A 17,496-nucleotide genomic window follows, 5' to 3' on the forward strand; every position below is an offset into this window, starting at 1 on the left:
AGCAGAATCTGTTTAAAATGCAGAATTAAAACATTTCAGTTACTCTGCCCACATCATAATTAGACTACTTGAAAATACTGCAAGCAGTTCACAGAATCCCCAAAAATTCACTTCAAAATCAGTTCCAAACTACAACTTTCAAAAGCAGCTCAGGCTTTCTTTGGCTCAGATATAAACCCATTGACAGCTGGTTGGCACTGTTAACCAGTGAAAAATATACTGTGTACGCATTTAGCACTTTTGCCTACTTGAATTCTTCGGTGCAATATCAACTTTCATTAAAAAGCCAGTTTAATAGCCAACAGCAACTGACAACAATTTTTAGTTTCAGTTCTTTAATCTCTTAAGATCATTACATACTTAATTCAAAAAAGTTTATTCAGCTACTGTTTTCTTTCAGTAAAGGATTTGAGGTAACCAATGCAGAAAACCATATGTAAAGTCAACAATTTTTAAAACAAAGCCACCATATATTACTTACTGTATTAGCATTTTCCAAAGTGTATTCCATGAGATGTTAGTAGGCATTGTTAAAAAGAAAACAAACAAGGGTGGGGGTCTCATGCACTGGGAAACACAGAGACAAGCAGAGGTCTTTACAGCTATATTTTTGAGACATTACAATGGAGATGAATGTTAACATTCTCCAAGGTAGCAGGGTATGGTATGAGTCTCCAAAACTTATTTGACTAGATTTTGTCAGAATATCTGAATGGCTTGGGTTCTAACTAACACACATGGAGAAACACATCTCTTGCCTTTCTAAGTCTGATAACTCAGCTCCTTGAAAGTTGGAACTAAACATATTTTCAATCTATTTGCTGTCAAACTGGTTATTTTTATTTGCAAATGACTAGAACAGTTATGTCAAAAGCATGGAACAGTTTGAGTAACATCCTAAACATATTGACATTGCAATGCATACTTGGAAAGGGAAACTATTCTTATAACAAATATCTTGAACTCCAATTCATAATAAGAACAAACAAGGCAATGAGACCTATTACAATGTACTTGTGGCTTCCAGATCAGAACATTTTCCCTTTGATGACTTGGAGAGGCAGATCAATTATTGCCAATGGGGCAGGGCTTTGTTTAGTCTGTAGTTCTTTAGTCAGTGACTTGAAGAGCTATAAGGGAGTAGATATGTAGTTATGCATGCATATCTACAATTGGGCACTTTTCTAAATAAGAGATAAGCATATTTCCTAACCCAAATTATACCATGGATCTATAAATATTCTAAATTCCTGACTTCTGATCCCAGCACTAAAGAAAAAGGAGAAGATTAAAAGAAAAGTCCAGCCATTAAGAGAAAAGACTGGGGAAGACCACCCTGAAAACAGGTAGAAATACTGAACTATGCTCTATTATCATTCTACTACTTTACACAGTGATTCTCCCAACCAATTTTTCTATAAGAATAAGGTCTATGATGAAGACCTAGTTTAATTACATAGGTGTTATTAAAATGAGATCTGGAAAAATGGGTCAAATTGTTGCATACATCACTCCTAAGGAATAGACATTAAATATATATACAACCAATATTGCTCTAGTTCGGATGTGAAATGATATAATATTTAGTCTCTACCAAGCAAGAAATTCATGTTTTGCTCTTTAACCACATCAAAATGGCATAGGGTTGAGTGATAACAAAAATATAAAACATGAAAATAAAAAATTTTATTGGGAGTGAAAATTTTATGTACAGTCAGAATAGGGTTGATGAAATGTATTACATTAACAACCTTTGTTTAAGAAACAAATGCAGGTTTAGTAAAGGAAGAAGTTGGAAGCTTAAAACAGTTTTCTATACACAATTTCCAACCAGTTTAAGTAACAAGACCTCAATTTACACAAATTATACAGATCACTGAGGGAAAAGTGTACTGATTTGTGGCAATTATCCATCATCAACTCACTTTGTGCCTTCTAGATCTGTCTTTTACCATGATCCCATCTCTAGTGGTCCTGATCCCATTCCAAAAGGTCTTTGCTATCTATAATTGGGCATTTGCCCATAGCAGGGGTTAATAAGTAGGGGCTTTTGTGTATTGTGGATTAAATAAATTTCATATGCTTTTGAGTAAACTCATGGTTTTCAAGACAGCTGCTTGAACCAAATCTGGAACCATTGCCCCTTCATAGGAGTGTTTAAGTTACATGTACACATGTGTAAGCAGTTTTGAAATAATATAAGTATGTGCACATCTTTATTAATACAATATCAAGTCTCATGCAAGATAATGGGATTCTGTACAATTCTAAAAGCCATTAAACAAAAATAAATATCTGTATGTGGTATGAAAAATAATCTTAAATGAACAATATTCATTATACTTATTTCTATCATCCAAACAGAAAACATCCATCAAGAACAATTTTATCTATGTTTATTTAATTATAACAAAAATACAACAATGCATACCAAATGGAAAAAAAATATATTTTAAAATGATGATAAAAATGTTTAGGGACAGCAATGACTAAATATAGCTGAAAGAATTACCCAGGTGCCATTAAAACACATTTGCAACTTATAATTGGTTATTGGTGTAAATTAGTAACTGAGTCCCAATTCACTTCTAAAAGTTATCAAAATATTTTCAAAATGTTACATAAAAACTGACAATATAAGTATTATATAAACACCAAACAAAAATTATTTAAGAATATATATGTATCCTGAGATAAAATGCAAATCACACTTCTTATGCCAGATATATACTACCTTTCTCCTCACACACAATTGTGAGGTTTCTGTATTTTGTACATGCCAACATAAAGTAATGATAACATGTTGGTGCAAATTTCAGCCATAAAAGTAATCTGCTTCATATTTTAAATATTCCTACGATGAAACATCAGGACTCCAGTTTCATTAATCAACATTTTATGAAGACATGAATAGAATTTGGTTTTGACTCCTCGAATCATGGCTGAAAACTCTCAGCAAAGGATTCTAGGCTTTTTTTCTCACACCAACTGACCCAGAGTATATTTTAAGAAATGTTTATTTTCTGTGCATATTTGTTTTAAAATTATAAATTCCTGAGCACTTTTTCTTCTTCCTCCTCATCGCTGTCAGTCACGTTGACTTGCTGGATACTAGAGGGAGTTGAGGTGGGAGCTGTGAAGACGTTCTCCAAAGCCCCAATGTCCAGCTGGGGCATGGGATTTAAGTATTCTTCCCCACTGTGGCTGTGGCTGTTATAGTAAGAGGTCCCATCCAAGCTCTCACAACCCCGAGAATCTTCATTGTGTGTGCGCTCGTCTGGGTAGTCTCTGAAAGGGTAGTCTCTATTTAAAGCTGAAAACATAGCCTCGTGTTTTTGGTACCTGTCTTCATAATAACCAAGGCATTCTGGCATTGAGCTTGGAAAATTCCCATAGCCAAAGGGAGGCCGACTGTAAGGACATGTGCTGTGGCAGAAAGATACAAAAAAGGAATTAGATTAGATCTTGCCCGAATCTTTCCTTGCATACCAACTAATTGAGAAAGTTAACTGCATTCTCTTTGGGGCCTGGAAAGTTCCCAAGATCCTTTATGAAACCATTTCATATATTCATTTGCTCTTTCCCCACTGCCCAAGTCCCTACTCAAAATAAATAGCAAAGGAAGTCTGCAACTAGAATAACCACCAGTATTTATTTATAACTTGCTCCTGCCTTCTTACCTTTTGCTGACTTTGATAAAGAAAATTTGCTTATCCTGGCCTCTTAGGGTATTTCACATTATGAAAGGTTTTGGAAATGCAGGTACATGTTTTGTCAAGCTAACAAATGACATGGTAAATAATTCAACAATTGTTCTTACTGGTGTTTGAAAGAAAGCTCATAGTGGGTAGAAAATATATAAGTTAAAAGGGTTGAAATCAAGAGCTCCTAAACACTGAATTCCTGGAACAGAAGATAACAATTTTATTTTTTAATTAACATTCAATAACAGAGTAAATTAAAAACACTCTTACTATCACATACCATATACGATCAAGATTTAGAACTGAAATTTAACTGTGATCTTTAAGGTCTTTTGCAAACATTTTTTTGGAAAAGAAGAATGTGGGGGAAAAAAGACTTTTGCCAACCAAATAATTCTGCCATTCAAAATCATTTGCCAGTTTTTAAAAAAAGTATTATTATCTCCTTCAAAAGTCAAGAACAGGAATAACAGGAAGAAGTATAGAAAAGGTCTACCACCGTGGGCTCGTGGACTCCATCTAGTGACAAATAATTTAAACATAATAACTATATGCATTAGGCAAAACCTATGATGAGTTGGGTATTTCATTTTATAACCCCACGTTTGAAAGAAAGAAAAGAGAAGCCAGTCAGTCAATTTTGTTTACTTTTAAGAATATAAATATGACTGACATATTAGAATACTATCTCAAACTGTGAAACTAATTCCCACTTCCAAATCTTCAAATGCTAGGTTCCTTGTTCATGTTAAATATCACAAATGTGAGTCAAAGCTCCCCAAATTTTTAGCTTTCCATTCCTACTGCCACATCTTAGTTCCGGGCTTTTTAAATGTAATACGTGTGCCCTGAATGCAATACGTGTGCCCTCAATTTAAAAGGTCTGTTATGAGAAACAAGAGGATGTGTATTAGTACTGAATGCACTATCCTTCTAGCTACTATGATTTTGTTCACGCAACTTCCCAGCTACAGGTCTCTTGGTCCATTGTGTTTTATAGGTTCTCCAGAAGGAATATTAAATCTACCTGCTCCACAAAGTCCTCACTTCAGGTAGAAATAATTCACCCGGTAACTATCTTTTTCAAGATTCAGTGTAAGCAAGACACTATGCAAGGCCTGAAGGAGAAGTTTTTTTAACGACCTAATATCTCCATATATACTAGGTGTGCTAAAGTTTGTATTGCCAGCATTACAACGACTATATTGGTGCAGCAAAGACAGGTTAGTGTCATACTCAGAGAATGAAAAATTCAATTAAGACAAAGGTAATCCCAGATTACATGGATGAAAATAAATGACAATAAGAGCATTGTGATGGTAGTGGGGAAAGCATCAGTGAAAATGATTAGAATAATATTTTCTAGGCATTGGCTAAGGATTTTATGTTGTCTCAATTATTTCTCAGAACAATCCCATGAGATAGATACTATAAATATCTCTTCAGTGGAGGAAACTGAGCCTTAAAAGAGGTTAATATTACACAAACTCATAATTAGTAAGTGGCAGAACAGTACAGGGCACTCTGACTCCAGAGCTTGTTTTCTTAAATACCATGCCACACTATCTGGGCACTAGTTTTGTTGTGCCACATACAAACCTGGTAAACTTAAGTAGCTCTTCAATCATCTGAGACTTGGGTCCTTAATAAAATAGCGATAACATTGCCTGTTCTGTCAATTTAAAAGGTCTGTTATGAGAAACAAGAGGATATGTATAAGTACTTTGGAAACTGGAAATACTATTTCAATGTGTGATTGGTAAGTCTCACAGGAAGTTTTATTTAATAATGTGCTCATAAACACACATAAATGTACATTGTACTTTTACTTTCAAAAAGAGCAAAAACAAAGCTAGGAAAAAATGTAAATAAAGATGGTTATCAATGGGGTAAAGAAGAAAGGAGAGAGGAGATAGGGATAGAAGCTAGATCTTTGTAAACATACAACTTGAATTATGGTTTGGACTTTGAAACCACATGAATATTACATCATTTTTAAATGAACTTATTTTTTTAAAAGTCAGTCACTAACCAGGCAAAGTGGTACACCTGTATTCCCAGTGACTTGGGAGACTGAGGCAGGAGGATCATAAGTTTGAGGCCAGCATAGTAATTTAGAAAGTCCCTCACCAACTTAGTTAAGACCCTATTCCAAAATAAAATAAAAAGGACTGGGAAAGTACCTTAGTCACTGTAAAGCACCCTAGATTCAATCCCTAGTAATTTAAATCTAGTATTTTTATTGTACCTTGCTGGTAACATATATCATAAAGATAAAATGAATCACAAATGAATCTTAAAATGTACTGAAGAATTTTATTGTTAGTGATATTGCTGATTTGAAACTATTGCTATCATTTTAAAATTATGCTCAGGAAAAAACATGTTTAGTATGATAAAGCAAATAATTATGTAATTATTATTGGAAATTAAAATTTTTAACTTGACTGAAAAGATACTATCTCATAAAAATCAAAGAAATAAAAAGTCTGCAATATTGTATTTATTTGGGAAGTAGCAATAAACTTGTAATTTTTTCTCATTCAAAAATATACATATTCAAATAATTTCCACTGACAAGGCCTACATACTTTGTTAATTCAATAGTAGTGAGCATCCCATACTACTTTCACTAAAAGGAACTAGGGCTTCTGGGGAAAATGGCTGGTTCCAGGTCTCAAATAGATAACCATGAGATGAATGTGGAACACACTGTGCCAAAGAGCTAAAATCTTTGATAGACATATAAATGGTATATGAAAAAATGCTCATTATCACTAGCCATCAGGAAATATAAATCCAAACCACAATGTGATATCATCTCCCTTAAGTTAGAATGACTATCATATCAAAAAGTTAAAAAGTAACAAATTCTGGCAAGGATTCTGTACACTGTTAGTGGTAATATAAATTAGTTTCACCATTATGGAAAACAGTATGGAGATTCTTCAAAAAACTAAAACTATAAATACCATATGATCCAGCAATTCCACTACTGGGTATATATATTGAATCATTATACCAAAAAGGTATTTTCACTCTCATATTTATTGTACTATTCATAATAGCCAAAATAAAGAGTCAACCAGTTGCCCTCCAGTAGGTAAATGGATAAAGAAAATATGGTATTATCTGTATAACAGAATATTATTCAGTCACATAAAGAATGAAAGCCTGTCATTTGCAGGAATTTGAAGTCATGATGTTGAGCAAAATACATCAGACATGGAAAGACAAGTATCAAATGTTCTCAACTCATTTGTGGAAACTAAAAAGTTGATCTTGTAGAAGAATAGAATGGAATAGGGGTCACTAGAGAATGAGACAGGCAGGTTGAGGATATTTTATCCAAAATGCTTGGGACCAGAAATGTTTTTGTTTTCAGAGGTTTTTTTTGGATTTTTTCATAGTTACAGAGACAATACCAATTGAGCATCTCTAATCCCAAAACCTGAAATCTGAAATGCTCCCAAATCTGAAACTTCTTGAGCACTGATAAGACACATGAAGTTTTGGACTTTGGAGTATTATGGATTTTTGAATTAGGGATTTCAACCTGTATTGATGTATTTGTAGATAAAATTATATGTCTGTGATTTGCTTTAAAATATTTAAGATCTCTTCCTTCAAAAAAGTCATAGGAAATAGGATAAACGAGAAAAGCAAAAATGTTAATTGTTGAAGCTGGGTGATGGGTTCATGGAGATTCTACTATTGAAGGAGAGAATATTTTTAATGACCTAATATCTCGATATGTACTAGATGTGCTAAAGTTTGTAATGCCAGCATCATGACATATTGGTGCAGAAATGAAAGGTTAGTGTCATACTCAGAGAACGAAAAATTCAATTAAGATAATGGTAATCCCAGATTACATGAATGAAAATAAATGACAATAAAAGCATTGTGATAGTAGTGGGGAAAGCATCATTGAAAATGATTAGAATAATATTTTCTAGGCATTGGCTAAAGATTTTATGTTGTTTTCAATTATTCCTCAAACTACTATTCTGTTTTACAAATTAAATTTTCTATAAAAACTGATAAATAAAATATACCATTCATGAGGAATTGAAAGCAAGTTTTCCCTCTATTACTGAAGGAAACAAGAGTTTCTTCTAGTCTTTAGCACATTCTATCAAGGATTCAACCTTCGTGCTTACTGCCCTGGAAAAAACCCTCTACTGTGGCTTACTGTGGCTGGCATTGTGGGTAGTCTTTAGTCCCAGTAGAGGGGCTAAAGACATTAGGACTTACTCTTGGATAAATTCTATAGATTTTAGCAAATGTATGACGGCATAAATCTACCATTAAAGTATCATACAGACACTGATTCACCACCCTGAAAATCTTCTGTGCTCTGCTTTTCTCCTTTGAGAATGCCCACGAACTAGAGTAAGACACATGCAAAATGACAATTCATGGATCTGTACATTCCTTCTTCCACTCGCATTAACCTCAAGTGCTCAACTATAGATTGAATGTATTGTGTTGTTTAAATTCATTCCAAAATAAAATGCATAATCCATGGAATAAAGTCACTGGGTTGGCAAGCAATTCAGGGAACAAAATCAACAACTTTGAAACTTGGTGAGTTGCTATATATAGTCCATTGAATATGTACCATGAGTAAGTGCTAGATGTATCTCCAACTATGAAAATAACAAAGTATAGTATGTTAAAGATCTATGCTTCTAAAACCCTCTTTAAACATAATCTATAAATAGAAATGCAAATAACTATGGATTGCCAAGGACCTGACATGAAACAAGGATGCTGTGGCAGGCTGAATAAAAGTCCCCCAAAGACACCCCTGGAACCTGAGTACATAACTTTAATAACAAAAAGGACTCTGCTCATAAACCAGGGATTTTGAGATGGAAAGATTATCCCAGATTATCCAGGTAAGGCTCCATGTAACCAGGAGCATCAGAATGAGAAGAGTTGTGACAATAGAAGCAGAGGTTAGAGTGATTTGAGGACAGAACCAGGAGTAAAGGGTACACAGGTGGTATGTAGAAGCTGAAAAGAGAAGGAAACTTTCTCCCCTAGAGACTCTGAGAAAAGTACAGCCCTGCCCCCATTTTTTTTAGCCCACACATAGTGGATTGAATAGTGTCCCCCCAAATTCATATTTACCCTGAATCTCAGAATGTGACCTTATTTGGAAATAGGATATTTTCAGATACAATTAAATTGAGATTATACTTGGTTAGGGTAGAACTAATTCCAATGACTGGTGTCCTTATAAAGAGAAGATGACACACAGAGACATACATACACACACAGAAAAGAGGCCAGGTGATGATAAAGAAAGAGATTAGAATGATGCAAACAGAAAGTAAAGGGGAGCCACCACCAGAAGTTGGGAAGAGGCTTGGAAGAATTCTTCCCCAGAATCTTTGGAGGTAGATGGCCCTGTTGACAACTTAATTTTAGACTTCTGTCCTCCAGAACTATGAAAGAATAATTATTATTTCTTTAAGTCACTAAGTTTGTGGTAATTTGTTATATTAGCCCTAAGAATCTAATGCAGCCCAGAAGCACATTTCAGACTTCTGACTTCCAGAAATTTATATTGTTTAAGTCACTATGTTTGTAATAATTTGCTGTAGCAGCAATAGTAAACTAACTCTAGTTCAATTCAAATTTCAGCTTGATATCAATCCTAAAATTAACTATAACTAATTTACAGTCTGAATTGCTTAAAATGATAATTTCCATTCAGTAATCACAGCTGCTCTTTATTTCTTCCATCTATTCATATGGTTTCTGTAATGACAAGTGTTTGAGTATACAATTCTCTTTGGTATATATACCTAGATGTAGACTCATTGCTAATTCTATATTTAGTATTTTTGAGAAACTACCATTTTTCTAAAATGTCTATACCATTTTTCATTCCCACTGGCAATATATGAGCCTTTCAGTTCTCCACACAGTCATCAAAAATGTTTTTTAAAATTTTTTAAAAATTCCAGCCATATTAATGGTGTGACATGGTAAATCATTGTCCTTTTGATTTGCTCTTCCCTAATGACTAATTCTGAAAGTCTTTTTTTTTTTTTTTTTTTTAGTACTGGGCACTTAACCCCTTAGTCACATCCTTAGCTGGTTTTATATTTTATTTAGAAACAGGGTCTTGTTAAGTTGTTGAGGCTGGTTTTGAACTTGGAATCCTCTTGCCTCAGCCTTCTGAGCCACTGGGGCCACTGCATATCTTTACATGTACTTTTTGGCCATAGGATAGCTTCTCTGAAGAAATGTCTATTCAGATTTTCTGCCCATTTTTTTTCATTCTTTTTATTTAGTTGTGAGTTCTTTGTATATTCTGGATAAAAGTCCCTTATTATGCATGATTTGCAAATATTTTATTCTGTAGGTTATCTATTTACTTTCTGATAGTATCTTTTGATGCAAAAATGTTTTTAATTTTGAAAAAGTCCGGTTATCTATTTTTCTTTTGTTGCTTGTGTTTCTAATATCTATAAAACCATTCTCAAATCCAAGGTCAAAAAGTTTCTTCAATTCACTCAATTTTTGTATGTAGTGTGAGGTAAGAATCCAACTTTATTCTCTTGCATGTGGATATCCAGTTGTTGAAGACATTATTCTTTCCCCATTAAATGGTCTTGGCACCCCTGTTGAAAATCAATTGACCACAGATATATATATTTATTTCTATACCTCTCAATTCTATTCAATTGATCTAAATATATCTCTATCCTTATGCCAGTACCATAGTTTAAAAAAATATGGTATACATTTTTTAAAAATATACTTTATCCCTTAGAAAAACTTTAGGCGCATGACAAAATGGAGCAGAAGTACAGGTATCTCCCATATAATCCACCCCCACACACACACAATGGACAACATCCTCTCTATTAGCATATCCCATATAAAAGTGGAACATTTATTAAAACTGAAGAACCTGCATTGACACATCATTATCACCCAAGGTTCACAGTTGACATTAGGACTTACTCTTGGTGTTATAAATTATACATTTTAGCAAATGTATAATGGCATAAATCTACCATTAAATTGTCATACAGAAGTTTTACCACCCTGAAAATCTTCTGTGCTCAGCTGATGCATCCCTTCCTTACAAGGAACCTTGGCAATTCTTCTATCATGTCCGAGATTTTATCTTTTCCAGAAGGTAACATAGTTGGAATCTTACACTATGTAGTCTTTTCATAGTGGCTTCTTTTACTTAGCAAGATTCATTTAAGTTTCCTCCATGTCTTTTCATGGCTTAATAGTTCTTTTTTTTTTCTAGCACAGAATAATATTGTTTGGGTGTCCCACAGTTTATCCATTCACCTACTGAAGGACATTCTCAATTGCTTCCAAGTTTTGGAAATTATGAATAAAGCCTCTGTAAATATCCATATACAGGTTTTTGAGTGGACACAAAATTCAATTTCTTTGGGTAAATACCAAGCAACACAATCACTGGATCATGTTTAGTTTTGTAAGAAACTGCCAATCTGTTTTCCAAAGTAGCTGTGTCATTTTGCATTTCCATCAACAATAAATGAGAGTTCTTGTTGCTTCACATACTCATCCAGCAATGCTTTGTGTTTAACATTCAAATATGTGTAGTGGTATCTTGCTGTTTTAATTTGCAATTCCCTAAAGATGTGATATTTCTCATTGTTTCCTTCAAAATAGCTTCGTTAGTGAGATGTTTATTCAGGTCTTTTGTTCATTTTTTAATTATAAGCTTCTTGTTTTCTTATTGTTGAATCTTCAGAGTTTTTGGTGCATTTTGGATAAGTTGTTTTATCAGGTATGTCTTTTGCAAATATTTTAAACCAGTGTGTGGCTTATCTTCTCATTCTCTTGTGCCACATCAAAATAGATATTGTTTTACAGTAAGTTTTGAGATCAGGACTTATGAGTCCTTCAAAGCTTTGCATTTTTCAAGACTGTTCTGGCTATCTTAAGTTCAGTTAAAATTTCACATGAATTTTAAGATATTTTCCACTTCTGGAAAAAAAATTAGGATTTTTAGAGGGATTGCAATAACTCTGTAAATTGCTTTGGAATATTTACAATATTAAATCTTCCAATCCACAAACACAGATGTCTTTCAATTTATCTATATCTTCTCTAATTTCCTTTAGCAACATTTTGCAGTTTTCAGTTTACAATTCTTATGTCTCCTTGATTAAATTTATTCCTATTTTATTCTTTTTGATGCTTTTATAAATGAAATTGCTTTCCTAATTTTCACTATTATGCCCTGAAATTACTTCATTTGTTTATTAACTCTAATGTCTTTTTTGTGAACTCTTAAGATTAATTTTCTACATACAGAATTACATCAATTAGAATTGAGGTAGTTTTACTTCCTTTTCATTGTGGAATCTTTTTATTATTTTTTCTTCTTGCCTAATTGATCTAGATTGAACTTCCAATGTTCAATAGAAGTAATGACATCCTTTTCTTATTCCTGACCTTACAGGGAAAGTTTCCATCCTTCATTATTGAGTATGATGTTAGTTGTGTATTTTTGATAAATTTCTTTATTATATTGAGGAAATTCCTTTCTCTTCCTAGTTTGATGAGTAAAGTTTTGAAATTAGGAATTAATTTTTCTCAATAAAAGTATATTAGGTTTTGTAAAATACTTTTCTAAATCAGTTGAGATGATATGTAGTTTCACTACTAATCAACTTTCAGAGACTGAACCATGCTTTCATTCCTGGAATAAATCCTGCATGCTATTGCTTATATGCTGCTACATCAATCTTCTAGTTTGTGTTTGTTTGTGGCATTGGGGATTGAATCCAAAGCTTAACACATGCTAGACAAGCACTCAGTCATTGAGCTACATTCCCAGTCAATTTTATTTTTTATTTTGAGACAGGGTCTCACTAAATTGCTGAAGTTGAACTTCAACTTGTGGTCTTCCTGCCTCAGCCTCCCAAGAAGCTAGGATTAGGTATATGTCACTATGACTGGCTGCTAGTATTTTGTTGAATATATTTTGTATCTACATTCATAAAGTATATGTAATTTTATTTTCCCTGGATGTCTGCCTTTAGTAATAGGGTAACATGACCTTAAAAGTGTTCCCCTCTCTCCTATATTGTGGAAGAGTTTGTGAAGGGCTGGTGTTAATACCTCTTTCAGTGTCTGGGTAGAGTTCACCAGTGATGCTATCTGGTCCACAGCTTTTCTTTGGGGGGAGGTCTTAAATTATTGATTATAACCTATAGTTTTGTTTAGATTTTTCTTTCTTCTTGAGTCATTTTTGGTAATTTGTGTATTTCTAAGAATTTTTCCACTTCATCTAGGTTATCTAATTTATAGAGTACAATTGTATACAGTATACTCTAATAATCATTGTTAATTCTATAAGGATGATAGTAATATCCCCAATATCATTTCTGATTTTAGTGATTTATCTTTTTTTCATAGTGTAGCTACACGTTTTTCAATTTTATTGATTGGTTTTCTACTATTTTATCTATATGTATTTTGATATCTACTTTCTCTCTTGTACTTTAGCTTTGGTCTGCTGTTCTTTTTACAGCTTTTAAAATGTAAAGTTGAGTTTTTGATTTGAGATTTTTCTTTTTAAATGTAGACCATCCATTAAGGCTATAAATTTAAATCTGACCACTGCTTTCAATACAGAAACACATGTTTTAGTATGTTGGATTTTCATTTTCTTTCATCACAAAGTATTTGTCTCGTGTTTCTTTTTCTTTCTTCGTGTGTGTGTGTGTGTGTGTGTGTGTATGTGTTTGGTCCAAGGGATTAAAACCAAGGGTGCTTTACCAATGAGCTAAATAAATCCCCCAGTTCTTTTTATTTTTGAGACAGGGGCTCACTAAGTTACAAAGGCTGGCCTCAGACATACGATCATCCTGATTCAACCTTCCTAGTTATTGGAATCACAGGTGTGAGCTACCGTACATGACTCAAAATATTTTTCTTATTTCCTTTATAACGTCTTCTTTGACCCACTGGTTGTTTAAAAGTGTGTTAATGCCCATATATTTGTGACTTTTTCAGTTTTCCTTCTATTATTTTTTTAATATCATTCCATTATAGAAAAGACACTTTATATAATTTCATATTTTTAAAATTTATTGAGACATTTTTGTGATCTAAAACTGATCTACTTTAGAATGTTCCCTGTACATGTGAGAAGTCTGTATATAATTGTTAGGTAGAATGGGAGTTTATGTGCATCTTAGGTCTAGCTGGTTTATAGTGTTTTCAGTCCTTTATTTCCTTACTGATCTCCATTATTGGATATATTTTGGATCATCTATCTATTACAGTGGGGTATTGAAGTCTTGTAGTTCTGCCTATTTCTTCCCTCAATTCTTTCAATTTTTGCTTCTTATATTTTTGGGTCCTGTTGTTGTGTGTGTGTGTATGTGTATATATATATATATATATATATATATATATATATATATATATATATATATATTATGCTTTATTAATGTTTTGATGCTTAGGCCAATATGCAACATCCTTGTGTTAGTAAGCTCCTCACTGCCATCCAAAACACCTGACAACTTATAAGAGGGAAAGTCTATATTGGCTGACAGTTTCAGAGGTTCAGTCCATGGTGGGCCAACTCCACTGCCTCTGAGCCTAACGTGAGGCAGAACAGCATGATAGAAGGGCATGGAGGAAGGAAACTGTTCACATCATGGCAGACAGGAAGGAGAGAGGGTGGAACGGGAAGGGCCTGCAGAGAAGATGAATCCTTCCAGAGCATGCCCCCAGAGACCTACCTCTTCCAGCCCACACCCCACCTGCTTACAGTTATCACTCAGTTAGTCCATTCGAACTAGAATGCACTGATTATAGTACTCATGATCTAATCATTTCACCTCTGAATATTCCTGTATTAACTCAAGAGCTTTTGGGGGCACCTTATATCATAACCATAATAGTCCCTGTTTCTTGTAATAATTTTTTACTTACAATCTACTTTGTCTGATATTATAGCCACCCTACCTCTCTTTTAGTTATTGTGTGAGTCAGCTTTCCATTGCTATACAAACACCTGAAATAAATCAACTTACAAAGAGGAAAGGTTTATTTCAGCCTGCCATTTCAGAAGTTTCAGTCCATGGTTGATGGGCACTGTTGCTTTTGGTTTGTAATGACACAGTACATCATGGTTGGAGCTTGTGGTGTGTGGCAGATAGAGAAGGCCTGTTCACCTCATAGTAGCCAAAAATCAGAGAAAGATGGGTAGAAGCCAGAATCCCAATATCCCCTTCAAGGGGCATGATCCCAACCACAACTTTCTTGCTCTAGGTCTCAACTCCTAAAAATTGGACCACCTCCTAAGAGCACCCCAGGCTGGGTTCCAAGTCTTCAACACACAGGCTTTTCAGGACCTTCAAGATCCAAACAGTAGCAGTTACTATTTACACACAATACCTTTTCCAATTTCACTTTACACCTATTTATAGCCTACTTCAAAACTAGCCTCTTGCAGATAAGCTACAGCTTAACATTTTTGTGATCTCTTTCTCATTCTGCTGATCTCTTTCTTTTAATTGGAGATTTAAATTCATTTACACTTAGAGTGATTACTGATAAGGAAACTCTTACTCTGTTTTGCTATTTGTTTTCTATATATCTTACATCTTTTTTGTTCCTTAATTCCTCTATTATTGCCTTATTTTTTGTTTAAAGGATTTTTCTCATATATCATTTTGATTCCCTCATTTCCTTTTCATACATTTTAAACTATTTTCTTAATGGTTACCATGGAGATTTCAATTAAACATTTTCAATTTATAATCTAGTTTTAATTGACACAAACTTTAGTAGCATACAAAAATCTCTGCTCATATGTGGTTTTACCCTCTTTATGTTATTATTCTCATTAATTACATCTTTAAACATTTTGTGCCTATTAACACAAATTCTAATAATTATTTTATACATTGTCCTTTTAAATAATTTGGGGAACAAAGAGTTATTACCAAAAATATAATGTCATTTACATCTACCTCTATATGATCTTTACCAGTGTTCTCCATTTCTTTATAAGGTTTTTATACACTTTCTCAAGTCATTTCATGCCAACCAAAAGTACTCTCTCTAGGATTTATTGTAGGAGCTAGGCAAGATACTGCATGGCTATAATCCCCGCTACTCAGGAGGCTGATATAAGGCAATTGTGAGGTTCAAGGCAACATAGCAAGACTCGTATCTCAAAATATTATAGGGCAGTTCTACTAGTGGCAAACTTTCCCAACTTTTATCCAGGAATATAAGTTTCTTTCTCATTTTTGAAGGATTGGTTTGCTATAAAATTCTTAGTTGCTATTTTTTAAATGTCGTCCTTTCAAATTTAGGTGTTATCAATAGGGTAGTATTAAGAGGTGAGGCCTTCAGGAAATGATTAACCATATATGGGCTTCTCCTTCATGAATGGGATTAGGAGCCCTTATAAAGTTGAGTTGGTTCTTCTTGCCATTTTTCCTTACTAAATGTAAGAACACAGCAAGAAGACCTCACCAGGTACTGGCACCATGATCATGGGTCTTCCCAGTTACCAGAACTGAGGTAATTTTCTGTCCTTCATAAATTACCAATCTTGGGTATTCTGTTATAACAGTACAAACTAGATAAGGCGTTGTTTGATTCTTTCTCCTTTCTGGCTTGCATGGTTTCTGAGGAGAACTTTACTGTTGTGGCTTTTCAAATTCTCTTTTTATCTCTTCTGTCTTTTGGTATCTTGATTATATGTATACTGGTGTAGATTTCTTTAGATTATCTAACTTGTTTTTTGTTCATTTGAACTTCTTGTATCTATAGTGTGTTAAGTTAGCTTTTTGTAGCTGTGACCAAAATACCTGATGAGGACAACTTAAAGAAGGGAAAGTATATTTTGGCTCAATTTAGAAATTTGGTCTATGGTGGTCCAGCTTCACTGCTCTGGGCCTTATTTAAGGCAGAACATCATGACAAAAGGGCATGGAGGGGGCAAGCTGCTCACAGACATTCAGAACAGAGAGAGAAGGAGAAGGAGGTAAAGAGTAGAATTCTTCCAGGGCATGCCACACCTCTAGTGACCCACCTCCCCCAGCAACACCCCATCTACCTACAATGATCACCCAGTTGATCCATTCAACTAGGATGGGTTGATTAGGTTATAGCTCTCATGATCCCATAATTTCAGCTCTGAACATTTCTGCATTAAAACAGAAGCTTTTGGGGGACATTCTCATATCCAAACCATAGCATGTAGATTCACATCTTTCCTCAAATTTTTCTAAGTTTTGGGGCCATTATTTCTTTAAACATTCTTTCAGTACCTTCCTCTACTTTTGGTACACTTAATAATATACTAAAGGTACCTTAGGTTATATTCACTTTTTAAATTTTTTTTCCTATTTCCTAAAATGGATATTTTCAATTGATCTATATTCAGTTTCACTGGTTCTTTCCTCTGCCTTCTCAAATATGCTTCAGAACCCTTCTAATGAATACCTTTTTTCTTTCTGGTAGTGCTGGGGACAGAACCCAAGACCTCACACATGTTAGGCAAGTTCTACTACTGAGCTGCACCCAGCCCTAAGGAATTTTTCATTTCTGTTATCTTAATTTTATATTTTACTCCATTTTATTTCCACCTCTTCATTCATAGTATCTGTTTGGTAAAACATCCTTCTTGTTTTCTTTAGTTCTTTCTTTTTAATCATTTTATTATTGATGCATTATAGTTTTACATAACGGTGAGATTTGTTGTTACATACACACACACACAATATAACAATAACTTGGCCAA

General features: G+C 33.9%; 1 protein-coding gene across 2 annotated transcripts in view; it reads right to left on the reverse strand.

The window, feature by feature from the left end:
* Positions 1 to 1,664: 1,664 nt before the first annotated feature.
* Sox30 (SRY-box transcription factor 30) overlaps positions 1,665 to 17,496 on the reverse strand; it is a 71,836-nt gene continuing 56,004 nt past the window's right edge. Inside the window, exon 5 of one of the 2 annotated variants that reach the window (XM_078051669.1) lies at positions 1,665 to 3,426. In XM_078051669.1, the coding sequence (XP_077907795.1) occupies positions 3,045 to 3,426 (382 nt within the window). In that variant the 3' untranslated portion in view covers positions 1,665 to 3,044. The remainder of the gene's footprint in view (positions 3,427 to 17,496) is intronic. The other variant, XM_078051671.1, reaches the window with a different exon arrangement.

This window comes from Ictidomys tridecemlineatus, chromosome 1 (genome assembly GCF_052094955.1).
Source record: "Ictidomys tridecemlineatus isolate mIctTri1 chromosome 1, mIctTri1.hap1, whole genome shotgun sequence".
Classification (NCBI taxonomy): Eukaryota; Metazoa; Chordata; class Mammalia; order Rodentia; family Sciuridae; genus Ictidomys; species Ictidomys tridecemlineatus.